Source organism: Anarrhichthys ocellatus, unplaced genomic scaffold (assembly GCF_004355925.1).
Source record: "Anarrhichthys ocellatus isolate YVR2014 unplaced genomic scaffold, GSC_Weel_1.0 scaffold57, whole genome shotgun sequence".
NCBI lineage: Eukaryota > Metazoa > Chordata > Actinopteri > Perciformes > Anarhichadidae > Anarrhichthys > Anarrhichthys ocellatus.
In genome coordinates, this window is record NW_022280087.1 from 2597340 (window position 1) to 2615701 (window position 18362).

General features: G+C 43.1%; 1 protein-coding gene across 2 annotated transcripts in view; it reads left to right on the forward strand.

Annotated features, from left to right (window-relative positions):
- Nucleotides 1–18362, forward strand: part of bag6l (BCL2 associated athanogene 6, like) — a 22445-nt gene that overhangs the window by 904 nt on the left and 3179 nt on the right. For both annotated transcript variants that reach the window (XM_031871265.1, XM_031871266.1), the window contains exons 2-14: nucleotides 3087–3290; nucleotides 7223–7442; nucleotides 7725–7787; nucleotides 7924–8234; nucleotides 8708–8786; nucleotides 10567–10874; nucleotides 12465–12714; nucleotides 12878–13047; nucleotides 13458–13511; nucleotides 13656–13758; nucleotides 14640–14764; nucleotides 14854–14988; nucleotides 15984–16175. In XM_031871265.1, the coding sequence (XP_031727125.1) occupies nucleotides 3087–3290; nucleotides 7223–7442; nucleotides 7725–7787; nucleotides 7924–8234; nucleotides 8708–8786; nucleotides 10567–10874; nucleotides 12465–12714; nucleotides 12878–13047; nucleotides 13458–13511; nucleotides 13656–13758; nucleotides 14640–14764; nucleotides 14854–14988; nucleotides 15984–16175 (2214 nt within the window). The remainder of the gene's footprint in view (nucleotides 1–3086; nucleotides 3291–7222; nucleotides 7443–7724; nucleotides 7788–7923; nucleotides 8235–8707; nucleotides 8787–10566; nucleotides 10875–12464; nucleotides 12715–12877; nucleotides 13048–13457; nucleotides 13512–13655; nucleotides 13759–14639; nucleotides 14765–14853; nucleotides 14989–15983; nucleotides 16176–18362) is intronic.

Below are 18362 nucleotides of genomic sequence, written 5' to 3' on the forward strand. Positions count from 1 at the left end.
GTGTGTGTGTGTGTGTGTGTGTGTGTGTGTGTGTGTGTGTGTGTGTGCGCGCGCGCACGTGCGCGCGTGCGTGCGTGCGTAATAGCTGCATACAGTATGGACTGTGTTGTTGCTGTTACAAACCATCAACATACTGTGAACAGCTGGTCCATTTCCTCATGGAAGAATAGTGTCCATCAACAGCACACTCGTGAATGTCTGTTTTGTCTGCATGCTGACTGTTCTGGTGGATGGACTTGTACTTGTCTCGTACCTTTCTAGTCACCATTCACACACACATTCATACACTGATGGCAGAGGCAGCTGTACAGGGTGCCAGCGGCCCTTTAGGGTCTAATCTTGAGCTCATTCACACACACTCACACCGATGGAACAGCCTTCGAGAGCAATCTGGGGTTCAGTGTCTTGCCCAAACCGCACCGCTGATCTTCCGATTAGAGGGATACTTCTCTATCAATAAACTACATGGGGTTACAGCCGATTCCCTTGTTTGATCACTGTTCCCTGGTCTCAGAAATCATTCTGGTTGGCCATCATGAAGTCCAGTGTTCTTTTGTGCTCCGAGTATGGGTGAGAAGGGATCTCTAAGAAGACACACGAGGATACACAAGACCAGCCTTCACTCAAATCGTTCATCAGACCGAAACACCCCTTTATTGGAAGTCTGTCATAGTGGATGCTGCAGCTAGTTAAAGCTAGGGTTGGTAATCTTCAAAACAGTTTTTTATATATATATATATTTATTGAAATTCTCATTACTTAGTAATAGCAATCAATAAATCAAATGCTCTGACAAAAAGAAAGAAAGAAATGGTAGTATGTGTATCTGTCACAGGACTGTGTACCTACCTGTCTGTGCGTATTCTGCCCATGTACTTGTAACGCGTCACCAGAGTTTTCCACAAGGTGCTAGCTTGAAAGCTGCGAGTAATGATGATCATTATGGGGGAGTGGCTTCAGCCTGTCCGTGTTGCCAACATGGTGACTGTCTCACTGGATTTAGTGATCTTTGGAGTTAGTGCTCTGCTACTTTAATTGGGAAAGTGTTGGGTTTTTAGGTACACCTCTTTTAAATTCGAGCGTACTCTAGCTGGTGTCTGAAGATTACCAAACCTAGTTTAAAGAATAGTGGGTCAGTAGGCCTGATTGACAAAATATTAATGAACAACTTTCTTTGTTCATTAGAAAAAGAAATGATCTTGATCTCCTGGCCAGCTGTGACTCTGGGATTAGAGCAGTCTACATGTCGAAGAGTCCTTAGACAAGATACTAAACCCCAAAGGACTCATGGTGGCTGTGTGACGATGTGGTTCGCTTGTGATGGAAGCCCCTCCCACCAGTGTGTGAATGCTGGCTTGTGTTGTAAAGCGTATTGAGTGGTCACTGAGACTAGAAAGAGCACTATATAAATATGCAGACCAATTTTTAAACTGACAAAAGTAATAATAAATAAAAATGTACTGAAAATTAACTAATGAAAATCAGACATTGCTTTTGAATTGTGGTTCAACAGAATCATTTAAAAAAAAAAAAAAAAAAAAAAAATGAAAATGGCCTGGACAAAAATTATGCAAAAGTGAAGCATACAAAGAAAAGACCAGTGAAACATGGAGGAGGCTCGGTTGTGTTCTGGGGCTGCTTTGCTGCATCTGGCACACAGTGTCTTGAATCTGTGCAGGGTACGATGAAATCTCAAGACTATCAAGGCATTCTGGAGCCAAATGTGCTGCCCAGTGTCAGAAAGCTTGGTCTCAGTCGCAGGTCACGGGTCCTCCAACAGGATAATGACCCAAAACACAGCTAAAAACACCCAAGAATGGCTCAGAGCAAAACATTGGACTCTTCTGAAGTGGCCTTCTATGAGCCCTGATCTGAATCCTGTTGAACATCTGGGGAAGGAGCTGAAACATGCAGTCTGGAGGAGGCACCCTTCAAACCTGAGACAGCTGGAGCTGTTTGCTCACGAGGAGTGGGCCACAATACCTGTCGACAAGTGCAGAAGTCTCATTGAGAGTTACAGAAGTCACTTGATTGCAGTGATTGCCTCAAAAGGTTGTGCAACAAAATATTAAGTTACGGGTACCATAATTTTTGTCCAGGCCATTTTCATTAGTTTTTTTTTTTTAAATGATTATGTTGAACCACAATTCAAAAGCAATGTCTGATTTTTATTAGTTCATTTTCAGTACATTTTTATTTATTATTACTTTTGTCAGTTTCAAGTTATTTCAGGGACCATTGTGGGTTTTTCTTTCTTTAATGGAAGGGTACCAACTATTTTGTCCACGTGTGCATAAGTGATGAGGAGCTGTTTAAAACACGACTGTTCTACTCTAAAATAACCTTTGTTGTTCCTTTGCATATGTTTAATATCCACCGAGGGTATGATTGTCAGTGGAAGATAAGCACTACATTATCAAATCAAAGGTAACATTTATTGAACACATATCATTCTCCTTACTAATATTACATTGACAGTGCTTTGTGGGGGACATCTTTCTGGCCACATTGCCATGAAATTTGCGGTATAATTCCTGTTAATTATTTAGATGAACTCTTGACATTTTCGCTGGAGTTATTATTCCGAAATGTTCAGTTGTACCCATAAAGTAACTATAATCTAAAAGGCAGAGTGCCATGAAGTTTACAGAGTAGATTCATGCTGACTTTCCTTTAATTTCACCCTGAGGACAAACTACATTTTTAGACCCGACAAAGCTGTAAGAATAGATAAATAAAGTAATATTAATGGATGTACTTGTATTGTTCTTTTCTAGTCTTCCGACCACTCAAACTTTAACACTACATGTCATCATTCACACCCTGATGACAGGGGACCATGCAAGGTACCACCTGCTCATCAGGACTATCTAACATTCACACAGCCACCGGTGCAATTTGGGGTTAAGTGACATTGACATGGACTAGTGGAGCCGGGGATCCTCTGGTTGAAGGATGACCCGCTCCTCCACTGAGCCACAGTCACTAGTGTGTTCTTTGTTCTGTCATCTGTTCTGTTTCAGGTCAAACATTTGACCTGAAATCACCCAAAGCTGTTTAATACAAGAGTCTGTCTGCTTTCACAGACCCAGGAAAGAGAGGAGGATCAGCGCATTCTCAACGTGGTCGGAGATGCTCTGCGTCTCCTTGGCAACAGCTTAGTTGTCCTCGGTGACCTACACTGTAACCTGGCGACCTCTCCTCCACGTCGCCTGTATGTGGCTCGTCCAATGGCCCACTACACCCAGCCGGTCCTGCTCCGGGCTGGTTTGCCTCACATGCCCCTTCCAGTAGGTTCACAGCACTCTGACATTGTGTGTGGAATCATTTCTGTCAGCTGTGGAGAAATGTTGAAGTGTTAAGAGATACAGCGATAACAGAAAAACTTCAATTCAGGTAGAAAGTGAGAATGTCATTTATTTAGGCTCATCTAATGTACTTGTGAGCAGGCTGTGGGTTTTCAGAGACATCTGTTCGGTGCCTCACACACCAGACATCAGCCAAAGTGATGCTGTTATGGTGCGTTCACACCAAACGCACCGCCGGTCTCGCCGGGAACCATTTGTGTTCATTCGTGTGAATTGCGCTAGACGCGCCAGAGAAGGGGCGTGACTTATCGCCCTAAAAAACGTTCAACTGTCCGCCATCAACCATGAAAAAAGTACCCTCTATTTCTGCTTAGTACATGTTGTGGAAGTCCCAGATATCCCGGGAAACTAAACACCGTCATGTCTGGTTCATAATATTGTCCAGAGGAGCTCTGTGGATTTTATCGAGCTGTATTCACTGTGCAAGCCACACGTCGCTGTTTACTACAGCTGTATGAACACAAAATAAACAGATTTGGCTGTGATTTAACTGCAATAAACGGACAAAAATGGATGCCGAAATAACTACGTAATGACGCCGATTTGTAAAAAGTCTGAATTCATGTTCTGTTTGTTCTCTCCGCAAGACGACAAGCAAATAACTTTTTAAATACTTGTTTTCTCAATGGAGCTCGGATCGATCGGTGCTATTCTATGTTAACATAGTAGCAGCTCCAGCAACACTCAACATAACGTCATACAGACGTAAATACGGCAGCGTCCATTCATTGTTTGTACCATATGGTTTACACACACACATTGTTTGGTCCGGTCTCTATTGATATGAGGTATCATAGAGCTCTGGGTGAACACAGACGGATACAGTATTTGTTTCCTGATTCAACAACGGCAGGACGGCAGTGATGACAGGAGAAACATCTCAACGCTGATAGGCTATCGCCCCGCAGCGTCACGCCATTTTTTCGCCGGAGTTGAAAAATTTGAACTCACGCGTTTGTGCCGTTTTGGCGATTGACACAAATCGCGCCGCGCCACCGCAAATTCGTGTCACTCCAGTCTCATCGCGTCTGTGCATAGACTTTGTATGTAATCTACTCGTGTGAATAATTCATGCCGCGTTTGGCACCAGTGGCAGGCTGTGCATTTTATACCTGGGCCTTCAGTGCTGGCCTGCAGCTGAAACACCACCTAATAACCTCATTATGACGCCACAGCTACGGTTTTTTGTTTCTAGGGGTGTAACATCACGTATTCGTATTAAACTGTTCGGTACGAGGCTTATGAACCGAACAAGACGTTTGAATAATACTAGTGCATTTAGAAAATGCAGAAGCTTAAATTGTGGGAAATATAATGTTTTCGGTGGAGCCACTGCGCTCACGTAGGAGACAACGGGCTTTGTGACCTCTGAACCCGGAACAAAAAAATCCAAAAGAAAAGACAGCTAAGGCACCGCACGTGTGATCTGGGAGGCTACGCTAAACTAGCTTAACAAACAATAACTCATGACGGTATGCTTCGTAATTAACGGACAATGCATATAGTCCAAATCAATATAATTAACACAATGACAACAAACTCACAAGAACCAGTCACATATATTCATGACAACAAATCAATTCAGCAGACCTGCAGACACGCATTCTGCTACACACTCGAGGGCCATTCAGATATTAGATATAAAGAAACACGCAGTTGACTTACCAAATGCTGTTCACTTAAAGACAAACTCCATCCTTCTTTCTTTGTTGACAAAGAGTTTAATCCCACGGTTAAATCCCAACTCACAAATCCGTTTCTCCTCCTTCCGCCATTGAGTGTTAAAAAAAACAAAGCTAGGTAAAAAAATAATAATGTACACCAAGCAAAATGCAAGAAATGTCATCATTTCTTCCATATCTTTCAATTTGAACTCTTACTACTCCAACTAAGCTCTGCTGGCTACGTTAAGTTTCAGTTCACAATAGTCACATGCTCGCCCACTGACCAATCACAGCACACGCTGCACCTCACTGCAGAGCTGCACCTGAAAACTGAGCTGCACGTAATGATGACGTACTTCTAGGCCAGCTAGCAGGCTCTGACACGTCAAAGAATACGCCCAACATGTCAAACTAGAGATCTGATTGGTTGAACACTATGACAATCAACAATATCGTCCCCATTCACTTAAAGTGCACATGGATTCACCTCGGGCCACTCTTCTTACCTAGAGACACAGAGGTGAGATCTGATTGGATAAAAGCTCTACTTAAAACAAGCTGCACTGGAAGCAGAGCAACTGAGGAACACAGTAGCTGTGCAATGAGAAAATAAGATGATGGGGGAAATAATTAAATTACAAAATAGCTATAACTTTGTGATTGTGTTTAGGCCAGCAGAGAAGGCCTTGCTGGCCCTGACGGCCCACCACTGGAACGCACCTACCTTTAGTGTTACCTACTGTACTGTAGCTCTGGGTTCATGGCTTCATAGTGCATTTCTTTTTACCTACTTTAAGTTCACTTTAATCACATTTTCTAAACTACTTACTAATAAAGAAGACAAAACACAGAAACATAATTATACACATACAGAGCTGTAATTTCCTAATACTTTCCATATTCAGTCACCAAACAGTCTTAAGAGGAAACGTCCTCTTAAAACCCACTGATCCCGTTTTCACAAAGATTCTGACATTCATCAATGTTTTCTTATTATGGATTTGTTCTTAAATAAGAACAGAATCTACTCAAGAGCACACACAACATTTTAGTGCTCACACATTTGCACAAAGTATTTGGTTATTGCGTTTCCTTCAGTTCTACAGTTGTATAACATAGGATTCAAATTCCAATATTTTATTATAATCTTAAATAACTTGTTTTACACATACCTATTCATACTGGCTTTGTCTAATTTCCAACAACTTCTGAATACAGTTAGGAAGCAAATGGTTTATGCTTCACACTTTATGTAAAAACAAAAGAAGCTAAACTACTTCGAATGGAGGAGTGGATGAGTCTCACAGCCTGAGAGGAGCTGCGCTGTAGTCTGCTGGTACCACAGATGATGCTCCTGTATCTCTTGCCAGACGGCAGTCTACTGTTGCTATTGAGAGCGCTTAATATGTCAATATCCATGACAGTCTTATAAGCTAGACTTATAAGTCTTATGACACTCATGGTAAATGGACTGCACTTGTATTTCTCTTTTCTAGTGTAACAACCACTCAAAGCTTTAACACTACATGTCGTCATTTACATCCGTTCATACACTGATGACACAGCCTTCGGCAGCAATTTGGAGTTAAGTGTCTTGTCCAAGGAAACATTGACATGGACTAGAGGAGCCGGGGATCAAATCGCTGGTTCTGTGATTGAGGGACGATCCGCTCTACCTTCTGAGCTCATTTCAGAAGATCCCACATCTCCATCTTCTCAGCCTGTGCTCGGTGCCATCTTCCTCACTACTACAGCATCTATAATCCCATACTGGAGAGATTTCTCTATTCCCAGTTGTACATAAATATAGAAACACACTGAACTGAATTCATATCAAACAATCACATAAATAATCTGGAAATAACATCAAATATCACTCTGCTCTACAGTACTGCACAGATAGCTGTGCAAACAATTTACTCCCAAATAAGAAGTCATTCAACTGGAGAAAGTGCAAATGTCTTAGTAACATTTCAGTTCAAGCCTCTTTCACAATGTGACATGCTTTTCTCCAGAACTCACTCTCTAATGAGCTGCTGGGATGTGGTGATGTACATCCCATCATCAAGTCCACTCCTCTTTAGAAAGCTTTGTACATCAGTAACGGTTAGATTCAAACTTTACATCACGATGTCTGTCGTTTACATGTCTGTGCTTGACCTTGCAGTAAATCATGTATTTCTCCTCTAGATAAACTTAGGGACAACAATGACCATGACATCTAATGGGAGACAGACAGCTGAAGGACAACGCCAGCCGTCTCACAGCGCTGGCCAATCGGATCAGCAGGCGACAGGCCAGATTCAGTCAAACGGGACCAGTCATCAACAAGGACAGGGAGGACCCCGAGTAATCCGGGTCACCCACCAGACCATGGAGCCGGTAGTCATGATGCAGGTGAACGTTGATGGTATGTGTGTCATGTCATCACAGAACCTGACTATAAATGTACCGACAGAGGAAACAGCCAGTATCCCATGTATTTCAATGGATGACAACACTGATGGAGCATGAGGAGTGCATGAAAGTACAGACAGACAAGTGAAACAAGGAACTGAGCTCAGATCATCTGCATTAGCAGATAACGATTCATATGGAATGAATATGGAAATATATAAATAATAAAGACAGTTATGTTTGTTAAAAAATGATAGGACATAAGTCTATACAGAGCTCTTCTTGTGTGGAACAGGCGAGTCAGCTGCTGGGTCTCAGGTTCCAGGACAGCCAAACACCGCAGGTACTGGACAGCCTGGTGAGTTGTTGCTATGGTAATAGCTGTCTCCTCCTTCCGGTTGCAGCGATTCTTCTTTTGGACACTTTGGGTCAGAAGAAATTTAAGTGGACACATTCAAAGATCTGTTTTTCAGGACAAACTTCTTTGTTTCCAGGACTGCCCCAGGTCCACTTGCCAGGCCTGCCCCCTGAGTTCATGCAGGCCATTGTGCATCAGATCTCCCACCAAGCTGCCGTCATGGCCACTGCAGTCTCAGCCGGCCACCCAGCACAGATGCAGTCTGTCCCTAGCTCAGCTCCCAACGTGGAGGGAGCTGCTTCCCCACAGCCCCCTCACCCTGCTCAGGCGAGGGTGGTCATCACCAGACCATCCTTCTCCCCCCACATCCCTCAGCCTGTGGGACCCCGAGGAACCACCATCAACCTGCAGGTCACAGAACCCGCAGCTGGTCAGCAGCCAGAACAGGTAACACCAACAGAGTGAAAAGAGACTAAAGATTCTCATTATCGATTCAACTGAAAGTTATTGTCTTGACGAATAGATCAATTGTTTGGTTGATAGAACATAAGAAAACAGTTTTAAAAGTCCATCGAAATTTCCCAAAAGTTCAAAAATATTAAATTGACCATCATGGAAAGCTGTTAAGTGAACCAAAGTATAAATGAGAGTTCTGTAGGCCTATACGTCTGAGCAGAACCCAGTGATAGCAGAAAAAACAAACACATGGACAAGGAAAACATTTGGAAAGTTTAAACAAAATTCTTATTTATTTTACTTTAAAAATGAATTCAAAGATTCAACTTGTATCTACCTGCCAATTCATTTATCGATCTCTAGCTATGTGCTGCAGAGTATTGAATAATCCAGATGAATTACTGTTGTGCAATGAGCGTGAAGCTGCTTGCTAATCTCTGCCTCCCTCACCCCTCTGTGAGCAGGGCCCTCCTCTGGCTCCCTCCTCCCTCACCCAGATGATCAGTGGTCTGGTGGGACAGCTCCTGATGCCGGGGCAGACAGGTCAGTGTCAAGTCTTTCATATAGATATCTTTACAAAGTGCAATAGTAGCTGATTATGCCACTTTTTATTACTTTCTTGATATTACTACTATTTATCGGTATGTGTGGATGTTGTGGTGCTTTCTCACCTGTAGTTCGGTTCTTTTGGTCCAGACCAAGAGAAAAAAATACATTGTTGCGTTTTAGTTCCTGTTCACACTAACATTTTACAAATGAACCAAGAGGAGTAACATAAAGTTATACAGACTGACAGCTAATTCCTTGATTGGACAGTTCTGCCATCATTACACACTGGCATGTGATGTGCACGGCCCAGGAGTGCTCTACAGCAGGGGATTAGTGACCACCTGGTCACCTGTGTCTTGTTATGTGGTAGTGTAGTTAGTGGACCCAAACGCACGCACACAGCAGGTTTACTCCAGCCAAGACTTTAACTGTGCAGGAGGAGTCACAGAAAGAACAAACAAAAAAAGACTAACTGTCCAGCAAATTAAAGTCACTCCTATAATCTCCACCGGAGTCGGAAGGGAAGATCAACCGAGGCCGGGACAGGTAGCCTCCGGAGACGGGAGGGAAACTCGACCGCACTCAAAACTGAAGGAACAGAAAACAAACGGGTAACGATCTTCACTGAAATGGGTGTTCAGACTTACGTGACCAGACTGGTAACCGGACGGACTGACGACGCGCCGGTGAAACGCCGAGGTATTTAAATCAGCCAGTGGCGATCACTGGAATGAGCCACAGCTGAGCCTAAGGAGAGAGGCGTGAAGTGGGCGGAACATGGGGGTGGAAACTGTAGGCTGACACAAGAACAAAACATAAGCACATGGCCCACAATAACAAAACAGACAGGGGGAAAAACAGAGGAGCACAAACTAGGAGCAGACAGGGATCCTAACAGTCTACTGTTTAATGGAGAACAGCTGTTAATCTGTGAAAATACCTGTGGTTGGTCCTTTAGCTTTCACAAAGCTCACCAGAATCGGACCGAGGCCTACCTTTTCAAGAAATCTTGTTTCGGTTGTTCGGTCCGCACCAGGTTTTGAACTTTCACACCAGGCAAAACAAACGTTACTAACAAGGCAAAAGCACCTGATGTGTTTTTAACCAGAGCAAAGAGGATAGGTGTTAAAGCACTCTGAATGTACCGTTTCAGGAGCTCACAGTCAGAGTAGCTAACAATATAACAACTTGACTTAAGTAGTCCTTCACTGTCACATTGAGTCATTATTGTCGTCCTTTAACCACAAGGTTGGTGGTTAGATACTGAGACTCTGAAACCCAAGCTGCTCCCAACAGCAGCCTGCGACTCCTAAAATGCTGGATGGGTGAAATGCAGAGGTGGAATTTCATTAATGTCTCGTATATGACGATTGATATCAAGTTAAAGACTGTTACGTTAAACTGTAGTTGTAAGTATGTAAGTGCACATTGATTTTGGAATGTCACTTCTGCAGTACCACAACTTGATAACTTTCACAGCAATGCTTGCTGGAATCAGTAGTAGTTATTTTCAGAGCTAGATAAATTGACGAGGACGATATATCAATCGATAATAACTTATTGCATATTTATTGCTGTTGTGTAGATGTCGACCAATACGTAACAAGAGACGGCACCACAGAAATGTCCCACCAAGTTTGAGGTCATTTAGAAGTCCACCAGAGAGCATTGACAAGTTGATCCCACTCATGTATCTTGGCCCCATTTTATAAAGACAAAAACAAATCCAAGGGATCTGCATCACCATTGTTTATGTTGTTTAAACCTCCTCCAGGTGATCCCATGTCCACGTCCTCTTTGTCCAGCTCTCAGTCCTCCTTTTCTACCTCCTCCTCGTCTGATTCATCCACCACATCCCCCCCCCCTCCCTATGCCAACACCTCCGGACAGACATCCACCCACACCACCAATACTACCTCCATAGGCCTGCCAGCAGAGGGCAGTCCTGAGGGAAATCTGGCCCAGCTGCTGGGCTCTCTGCTGGGCGGACCAGGAGGTCCTGGCTCTGGAGCAGCTCCCTCCATCACTGTGACAATGCCGGGGTTGCCGGCCTTCTTCCAGGGCATGTCAGACTTCATACAGGTGAGTTCACTTAGTGCTCCAGAAAACCAATATATGGTGGCATGCGTACTTTCTCCTGGTTCCTCTGTCACATTATACACTCATAATGCATAACACTTAACAAGTGTAGTAAGCAGACAAAATGTAGATGTTACACTTACACAGATTACCAAACTTTATCTGATGGGATATCAAAGCAATATTTACTATGTATTACATAGTTTTCTAAATGGTGTTACCCACTTTGACACTTTAAAATCACCCGAAACGTTGTTGGGAAGTTTCAGGAGTCCAGGTACCTCGTGGATCAGATGCTAATGGTAAATTAACTTAAATTAGGGCTGGGCGATATGGCCTAAAATGTATAACACAGTAACATTTTGAAGCACAGATGGTATATTTGTTTTTTTCCTTGAATGTCAATAGAAATGCTTTTGAAGCACTGGTATGGTAACTGCATGGCATACATCCAAGCAACCCAAAGTCAATGTAACCTCTCACACATTCTAAATGTTGTCTTTTCTCTTTGTTGTTGTCATCTATAGTGGTTATTTGCAGAAAACATGCAATTCAAATGTTAGTATTTTTATTTTAAACTTCTTGGCATTAGTAGTTTCAATGATGAGCTCGTGTTATAATTAACAGATCATAATTCTCTCTGTGAAAACATCTCCTTCAACAACTGGATTTATTCAAGTTTCTCACCAAATTTAGATCTTATAAGATTACATTTCAACCCATCATGATAGCGTAACAATGTACCTTCCCAATACTCATGTTTGCTAAGTAGAGCTTGGAAATCGACACACCGTGCAAGTCAACACAACCTAACCTCCGTTAGCTGTTTAGCGCCAGTCACTGAGATGACTCTGAGCAGCATGATGGCAATGAAAAACATGGAATGTCTGATTAAGTTAGTTGTTCTCCACCGCTTATTCTGGACCTGCAGTTCACTCACAGACACACAAGCCATTCACCCATTCACACACACATTGTGACACTGATGACAGAGGCTGCCATACAAGGTGCCACCTGCCCATCAGGATCTAAAGTAATGCTCAGGAATAGCCTTCAGGAGAAACTCTGAGTTCAGTATTTTGCTGACATGCGGACTGGAGGAGCCGGGGATTGGGACGCTAATCTTCTGATCAGTGAACGACCCGCTCTACCTCTGAGCCACAGCCACCCCCATATATGATGCATCCCGTTCCATTCCAGCCAGGACCTCTGTTGTCAGACACCTCTCTCTCTCCTTGCTGACTTTATCCACATTTCCAGATCTAATTTGCTGTACTGGTAATGGATTGCCCGTAGGTGTCATTAAGTTTAAGTCAATAAGAATGACATATAGGATATTTGTTGCCACTGAAATGAATGAACTACCTCAACAGGACAGACTGGAATTGAGGATCAGAAAGCTGATCAGTTGAGTATCTTTCAATTCACAGTAGCTAATGAAAGGGGATCAAACGGACAAAATGACGATGATGAACTACACAATATTGATGTCCCAGTGAAAAGCATCTGGTTACTATCAACATCAAATATCCGTATGTGCAGAAAAAGACTTGATGTGAACATGAACCTGCTAAATTAGTTTTCTCTGCCCAGCCAACTGCGAGTGGAGCTAGTGCCCCAGTCCCCCCTCAGTCCAGTGGTCCCGCCCCCGCTCAGGCCGGCAGCGGTTCGGGTGGAGACTCTCTGAGCCCGGAGCTGTTCACCGGCATCGTGCAGGGAGTGCTGTCCACCATGATGAGCTCTCTGGGGGCCCATCAGGGCCATGGAGAGAGCATCGCCCAGTTCATCCAAAGACTGTCCCAGACCAGCAACCTTTTCACTCCTGGCTCTGGAGATGCTGTGGGTGAGTCATACATCAGCAGAAAGTCAACACTGACCACTGACCTCTGGTTTATGTTTCAGCCGGTGTGCTGGGATCAGGCCAAAACATTGAACACATCCCATCCGAAGAGTAATTCCAGCATTTCTCATGATTGTTATTGGTAAACCAGCTCTCATCCCGGCAGGGTTCTTTGGTGATCTGCTGTCCCTGGTGTGTCAGAGCTTCTCCATGGTGGACATGGTGCTGCTGCTTCATGGGAACGCCCAGCCTGTGAGTCGCATCCAGCCGCAGCTCACTGACTTCTTCACTGAACACTACCTTCAGGGCAGAGAGCCCACTGACGCTAACATAGCTGTAAGTACTGTACAGAGAATCCCTCACACTTTGTTCACACACTACTTGATATGTTACTTCATTGTTCATGATATTATGTAACATTGGTCGGGCACAAGAAAGAATGTGTATTTGATTAGCTTTTGGCCAACAGTTTAGTCTCTGTGATGCAGCATGTGACACCTGCTTGTTAACTGTCCACACATGTGTGGACAGTAGGGATGTCCCGATCTGATCTCAAAGAACAGGTAGGACAGGTAGAACCATTTTGAAAAAGAAATATTCAATGACTCCATCAGGATTGGGATTTGGGGTAAAAAAAAACTAGATCGGGACATTCCAAGTTGACGGTGTTGAGTGCTGTTTGGATCTGTTGATTTGTTGATTTGATGTTGCACAGTAAAGACTTTCACACATTGTCCTCTCTGCAGACAGCAGCCGAGGAGCTCATTAACGGACTGGAGGAGTACGTAGCTGAGAGCTTTGTAAGGACGACCTCTTACACACACAGACCTCTACAGTCCATCTAATGCACTGTGCTGTGTGGCAGGTACGTAGTGATGAACATCAGTGTGTGTGTGTGTTTGTCTGTGTCTGTGTGTGTGTGTGTGTGTGTGCGTTGTGTCTAGGCCACGGTGACGGTGCGAGACGGAGTGGACATCGTTCAGAGCAACCTGTCTTTCCTCAGACAGCAGTTCACGCAGATGGCCTCACATATCCTGCACCACAATGGTAAGTCAGTCAGTGGCTGATCAACAGGTTAGCCATCATCCTTTGCCTCTCTGACTCAGGTTAACGTGTTTAATATTCCACTTTCTCTAAGACTGAGCCGTTGTCAGTTACCTAGAATACGGCTGGAAGACATAGAGCCCAAAGGCGACAGATCCTCAGGGTAGGAAATCAGTCCTAAAGAGTGAGCTGTTCAGAGCCCTTCATCACCGCTCTGAACTCATGACTGATCTGTGCTGATATCTAGGAGAGGAGTCCCACCTCTCTGAGGAGCTGCAGGAGGGGATGTTCATTGTTGACTGTGAGCTGATTAAAGGATACCATTCACAGTCCTTGTGAAGCAAAGGAGAAGATATGTGACAGGGAAAATACCGCTTGATTATTCTGTCATAACCTGCTGTTTTTGATGTAATAAACTTATATTAATTTCACATAATGCACAGATGAATTAATTTCCCCAACACCCAGCTCACAAAGTTTAAAACTGTATTTAAAATGATTGTTTAATCCATGTAAGTGGGATACCTTTGGCTACGGCTAATGGTTTAATCAATACACACGTACATGAGAATATTAAAGGAGGTCATTTGATTGAGCTGCATGAACAGACTTTTGAGTTATGTGCATTATCTGAGGAGCAAAGTTTGATTACTGCAGAAATTGCTTCTGTCAGAGCAGCTTCTACAGACACAGCATGTTCTCTGTAAAATGATTATGTTGTTCTCAAACGTATCTTGTAATAAGATCGTTGACATTAAGGGCTCCATATTGTCGCTCCTCTAGATATGTTTGTGCCTGAACACCGCCTCCTACAGCTCCTAACATGTTAGGATGTCTTTGATGTGAAGATGAGGAGATGTGAAGGGTTTTCTGTCTTCATGCAGATCACACGTTTGGCCCCCATCTGCTGCTGCTGTGCACTCAGGGCCTGTTTGAGTGTCTGGCTCTGAACCTGTACTGCCTCGGAGGAGAGCAGAGATCTCTGACTGCCGTCATCAACCACCGCATTGTTAGTACTCATCATGTATGACCGCAGCATTCTGGGATACAAGTCACAGCTGGATGTTACTGCATGTTTCTGTGTGTGTGTTTGTGTAGAGGAGGATGTCTGCAGAAGTCAATCCCAGTCTGGTCAACTGGCTGACCAGTATGATGTCTATGAGGCTGCATGTCATTCTGGAACACAACCCGATTACTGAGGACCAGATCCAGCACTACATCATCTATGCACAGGTAATCAATAGTCATTAGTGAGCCAACCCACCGCACTGCAGAAGAAGGATATGCTTTGGAGGATGAGGAACAGGATGTATCAGGCTTTGAATACACAAGCGATACTTATTAGTAGGACGGATAGAACAGTGTTGGTGGGGCTCTGCACATGAGATTTGTTGAAAAGAAGAAACCTTTAGAATCTCACCAGACTTACCCTTTAAGAAGGTTTAAGCTTCTGCTGGAAGAATTGTCTGCATTAACTAATTACATTTCAGTCAAAAGATAAAAACGACTGCTGTTAAGGAGTGTTTCACACATACAGACTCTGAAGCTGAGACAATGACAGGCTGTCCATTACGTTCATAGTGGATCCATCAATACATTATTCAGGCGATGTTTTTTAAGTTGAGTCTAACAGACTAATTGTTTCAACATTACTTTCACTCTTGCATGCATCTTTTTATGTTGCTGTATCTGTGCTGATGATTTTAGTCATTCAGATTGTGGAAGTGCTAACGTTTGGGGTAGGATCAGAACATTTAGATTTAGTACTTTCAACATGAGAACCATCTATTCATCACTTTCCGCAGGAGAGACGCTTGATTTATGGTGTATATGAGTGACTGATGATTTTAGTTTTTAGGGTCTGTAATTATATACGTATATTGGAAATAATGAACCACTTTATTTTACTGTGAACAACCAGTGTAGTAGGAAAATGTCCAGATGTTCTTAGATGCAGAAAAACATCCTTGAATCAAAAGAATAATGAGAGATGAAAAATCATTAATACAAATGAACACACACAAAAAGTGATTCCGGATTATTGCCTTGGCCAAGACCATGCAGCCCAACATTGTACCCTTTGAAAGTGTGACGAATTTTTCTCTGTTACATTCACCAACTCTGACCACATCCGGTACAGTCTGAGTCAACAGTTTGTGTATCTGCTGCAGTACTAATATAAACATGTAATAGGAATGAATGGGTCATGTGATCAACCCCTCTGTCAGATGGAAGAGAGTTTGTCTCCGGCTCCAGCCACCACAGCAGAGGAGGCCATGGCTTCGTCAGGCGACAGTGGAGAGAGGGGAGCATCTCCCGGAGAAAGCACGGCCTTATCAGGGTACACTCCTGCTGGGGCCCCGACAGGACTGGAGGGGGCGGCCCCTGAGGTGGAGCCATGGGCAGCAGCTGTTCCACCTGTAAGGAATGAGGGTTTTCCCAGGATTATATCGATATCAAGGTTTAATGCCTATTGCCAACCATGGCTATCAAGCAGCACAAATCTAGGTTTTCAAACTGCCATTCACAAAAAATACCTGTTTATCTGATCCAACCTGGAAAAATAGGACTTTAACCTGACCCTGTAAACAACCTTTAAACAAACAGATCCAAAGCCTCCTGTTAAGAAGCCTTATCCATACCCATGATGCATTAGTCTGAGCAGTTGATATAGAATATATATGGTGAACACTGATATCTATAGACGTATCATTAGGTTGAACCTGGGTTTTGGATGTTTTTAATATTAGTTTGAGAGCATCCTTGTGTGACACATTCAATAAGTTGAATGTGTTTGGAAGTTATGGTAATCTTTTGCTTTTAAGGGTTTTAGGATTTATTTATTCTTAAGCTTTCAGGGAGATTTTTAATATCTATTTACCATAGGCAGGTTAGATCCACACTGAAGGTGGCAGGGTGCTGTAGGGGACACAGCCAGGGACATAGAAATAACCAAATAAAAGATCAATGAAAAACAACACAATGACACAAGTAGACAGTTATTTACAGTGGTACAATTCCAGTCATAGTCTTGTTGGACCTCATGCCTTTTAGTGCTGTTAGCAACGTTAGCTACGAGGCGCCAGCTCAGTCATCACCATGTTGAGAGGCATCCGAATCCTTGCCAGACGAGTTCACACAATGCTAATTAGGCATACCAGCACAAGGTATTTCACAGTGTATTTCACACCAGCTGCAGGTGTCCCACACTGCTGCTAGACACAGTCTATGCTGCTAGATGCAGTCTATAGTGCTATATACAGTCTATGCGGCTAGATACAGTCTATGGGGCTAGATACAGTCTATAGTGCTAGATACAGTCTATAGGGCTAGATGCAGTCTATGGGGCTAAATACAGTCTATGGGGCTAGATACAGTCTATGGGGCTAGATACAGTCTATGGGGCTAGATACAGTCTATAGGGCTAGATACAGTCTATGGGGCTAGATACAGTCTATAGGGCTAGATACAGTCTATAGTGCTAGATCAGGGGTCTTCAATTAAAATTCCAAAAGGTCCAGATTGAGAAAATGTCCTCGGGTCCGGAACATTACAATAATATCTAACTTGCGCTATTTAGTGCCATATACTGTATATATTCAAGAAGCCTAGTAGTAGTAATGTCTCTGTGTAGTCAACAACTGTCAAATCAAATAAAGAAAGTACACATCAATTATATTTTTTAAATTATTATTCTCACTTTTCAAATTTAACTGGATGGATTATAAATAATAATACATAGAAATACATAAACAAATGTTCTTCTCATTTCAAGTAAAATAAGAGCTGGAATAAAGAATAACTGATATAACAGAAAGCTTATAGAAAGATAAATCAGTGAGCATGATATTTATCTGTGGTTATTAACACTTGTTTCAGCTCTATTCTCTCTGTTTACATCATTGTTGGTCAGTGAATTCATGTGTTAGGATTCTGATCATATTGGGCGCTTAGGTTTATTATCTGTGTCTTCATTCAGATGTGAGTGCGTACGTTTGCTCAAAAGAGTTGTTCTTTGTCTCGTAGTGTCGCTTCATTTACCGCTTTTAATAATCGTCACGGTCTCTAAACATATGAGACACACTGGTTATGAACTGTCCGTGTGAAGAATTAACCTATAAGAGTCTGTTCATTCTTGGTTAAAGACTCTTGTCTCTTTGACCACTTTTCTCTCTTTGGAGAATGTTTATGTGAAATAACTTCTCTGACTCACGTAATATTCTGCTGCTCTTCCTTCTCTTTCCTCGTCTCTCCCCCGGTGTGTGTACATCTCACTCGATTCAGGAAACTTGTCAGAATACTCATATTTGATTGGCTGAGCTGCATCACGTGATGTGATTTACAACGCATTGGTCGGTGCATTTCCTGCACTGCTGAACAAGTGCCGTAAAGGCTGAAAAAGCTGCGCCGGTTAAAATAGAAGCGCTCTGTCAAAATAAAATCGATTTTAGGTCCTGGGTCCGGATATAACGGTGTCTGGGTCCGGATCCGGACTGCGGTCCGCCAATTGGTGACCCCTGTTCTAGATACAGTATATGCTGCTAGATACAGTCTATAGTACTAGATACAGTCTATGGTTCTAGATACAGTCTATGGTGCTAGATACA